This window comes from Aptenodytes forsteri, unplaced genomic scaffold (genome assembly GCF_000699145.1).
Source record: "Aptenodytes forsteri isolate BGI_AS27 unplaced genomic scaffold, ASM69914v1 Scaffold7, whole genome shotgun sequence".
Lineage (NCBI taxonomy): Eukaryota > Metazoa > Chordata > Aves > Sphenisciformes > Spheniscidae > Aptenodytes > Aptenodytes forsteri.
Window position 1 is genome coordinate 2,724,767 of NW_008795919.1, and position 2,921 is coordinate 2,727,687.

At 69.0% G+C, this 2,921-nt stretch overlaps 1 protein-coding gene across 1 annotated transcript in view; it reads right to left on the reverse strand.

The window, feature by feature from the left end:
* Positions 1 to 2,921, reverse strand: part of COL16A1 (collagen type XVI alpha 1 chain) — a 32,736-nt gene that overhangs the window by 12,037 nt on the left and 17,778 nt on the right. The window contains 7 exon segments of the mRNA XM_019473525.1: positions 8 to 43; positions 144 to 197; positions 316 to 360; positions 492 to 545; positions 970 to 1,023; positions 1,131 to 1,184; positions 2,642 to 2,686. Of these exon segments, the coding sequence (XP_019329070.1) occupies positions 8 to 43; positions 144 to 197; positions 316 to 360; positions 492 to 545; positions 970 to 1,023; positions 1,131 to 1,184; positions 2,642 to 2,686 (342 nt within the window).

Consider the following 2,921-nt stretch of genomic DNA (forward strand, 5'->3'; position numbering starts at 1 on the left):
TACTCACCGGCGGCCCCGGGAAGCCGGGCTGGCCCTGGAAACCCTGTGGAGAGATGAGAGCTGAGCCGGACCCCGATGGCCACATCCTGCCCGACGGGGGTCCTGGGGATCCCCGTCCCCACGGACCCCTCGCGGATGCTTACCTGGTCCCCCTTCTCGCCGGCGCTGCCCGGGAGCCCACGCTCACCCCTTGGCCCCTGCGGAGAGAAGGGGCGAGGTGGGTGGGGAGCACCTTCCTGCACCCGCAGCCACCACGGCCGCCCCCGCTAACCCCCCCCCACAGCCCACCGGGAGGTGATCAGGGTGGGCACCTACCGCTGGTCCCGTGGGACCGGGGAGGCCGTCCAAGCCAGGGGGGCCCTGGGAAGGGGAGGAACAGGGTCAGATGGATGTGGCTGGAAGGACCTCAGCCCTGGTGCCCGCGATGAGGGGGGGCACCTGGGAGAGCCCCAGCCCCTCTGCCCCCGGCAGCATGGCCCTGAGGGACTCACCAATTCCCCCTTCTCCCCGGGGGGGCCCACGTAGCCTCGCTCGCCTTTGATGCCCTGGGGAAGGAAGGAGGTGAAGGCCCCGTGCAGGACAGGGGACGAGCTGGGACATGGGGCACGGACAGGACATGGGGCATGGAGGAGAGGTGGGGGGACAGGTGGGGCACAGATGGGGCATGGGGATGGATGGATGGGGAAGGATGGGGCACAGACAGGGCATGCACAGGGCACAGATGGATGGGGCATGGGTGGAGTGAACAGATGGGCAATGGATATGGCACCGGGAACATGTGGGACAGCGGATGGATGGGATAGGGATGAACCCTGCCAGGGACATGGTGCTCGGTGCCTGCTGGGGTCCCCCGACTGCCTGCCCGTCCCTGGCAGCAAGGGGGGCCTCAGTGAGCACCAGGGAGAGATGTGGGGACACACGAGGTGGCTGGGGGCTGGCAGACGCTGCCTGGCTCCCCACGGTACTCACGGGAAGGCCGGGGGGGCCTGTCGCACCGGGGTAGCCGGGCTGCCCTGGAGGTCCCTGTGCAGGAGGAGGACGATGCTGAGCCACCTGCAATGCCCCAGCCAGGTGCCCAAAGCCCACGAGGCACTAGGGTGTCCCCCGTCCCCTCAACCCACACCACTCACCGGCTCCCCTTTGGCTCCGGCAAGCCCTGTGGGGCCACGTTCCCCCTGAAGACCCTTTGGAGGGAGAAGAGAGGAGCTGCAGGGGATCTGCTTCGGCCCCTGCCCAGGGCTGTGCCCACCTGGCAGCACGGCCGGGCAGAGCCCAGGGCCTGAGGACCCGGGCACGGCCCATGGGGTCTGTGATCTCCGCCAGCCTGCACCGGCCCCAGCCTGCCCGGCACCTCCAGGCACAGGGGAGGACCCGCTCGGCACCCGGCTGGGCTCCCTCCACCCATGGCGCCAGCCAGGTGCACCGGGCTCAACGCCCAAGCATGGCCAGGTACGCTCACACCCAGACACAGGTCACCGCTGCCTGTGCCCCCCACGCCATGGCCCGCAGGTAGGAGCCACGGGCAGCCCCGGTGCCACAGGGCCGTGGAAAGCTCAGCCCTGGGGGGTGCGGCGTGGGGTGCCCAGCTCCCAGCACCCCGGCCACTGCCCAGAACACGCTTCAGACCACAGCTCCAGCCTGGTGCCACCCGCTGCCTCCCCGTCCTCCCAGGGTGTGACAGGCACGGGTGACTCGGGTGACAGCCGGGAGCCCCTGGGCTCCACGTCACGGGACCGTTGGGGGCAGGTTAGTGGGGTGACGTGGTGCCGAGGCGGCGGAGGCTGGACAGGATACACTGGCACACCGCAGAGCAACGACCCACAGAGACCCACAGAGACCCACACAGACTGTGGTGTTACGGTGACATTAGTGGATGAGGGGACAGGAGCAGGACATGGCTGGCACGGGCAAGGGAGGGCAGGATCCTCCGAGAGCCACCGGCACAGCCCCACTGCCACCTCGTGCTAGGAGGGAGCACGGGTGGGAGCAGGAGCATGAAGATGAAGATGAGGATGAAGATGAAGATGGAGATGAAGATCAAGATGGAGATGGTGGTGGAGGCTGGCTGACCCCAGAGGAGCCAGGGACCAGGGGAGGAGGAGGATGCGCCCAGGCAGCACCGGCTGCACGGGGCGATCCTCCCGGTGCCCACAAGGGGAGTCCCCAGGGGCAGCCGGGGAAGGGGCAGCAGCTGGGTGCCATCTGGTGCACCCAGCGTGCCCCATGGATGCTGTGACGAGCCATGGGCACCAAGCCAGGGCAGCAGGTCCTTGGCACACCAAGCACAGCCGGGCAGCTGAGCCGAGCCAGCCCGGGGGCTGTGGCCATCCCCTGCACACCCGGGTCCTGCAGCGGTGAAGGGCCCCAACACAGGGCACCAGAGGCAGCTGCACCGGGGCCGGCGAGTCCCAGCGCCAGGTCCCTGAGCTTAGGAAGAGCATTCCTGAGCCTGCAGACCCCGGGTCCACTGAGACCCCCTGCATGGGGATGGAGGAGGTGAAAATGGGAGGATGGAGATGGGGTGGAAGGGGAGCGGGGCAGCTGGGCTGCAGCTGCTCCCACGGGGGACAGGGACGGGGGACACAGCCAAACCAAGCGGCAGCGACAGAGGGCACAGAGTAGAGCCGTGCTGGGTTCTTACGGGCAGTCCGGGTGCGCCAGGCGTTCCAGGAAAGCCTGGGGGGCCCTGAGGGGAGAAACAGGGAGGTCACAGCCTGGAAATGGTACCCAGGAGCCTGGGCTGAGCCCTCAGGGCACTGCAGAGCAGCCGGGCGCGGGCCGGCTCGGCCTCAGCCTCCCACCAAGCCGGGCTCCTGCTCCATCTCCAGGCTGCCAGCGCTTTCGCCTCCATCTCCAGACTCGCCGGGGGACAGCCATGCCGTGCCGCACCTCTGCCTCACCATGGCCCCGGCACTCTGCCC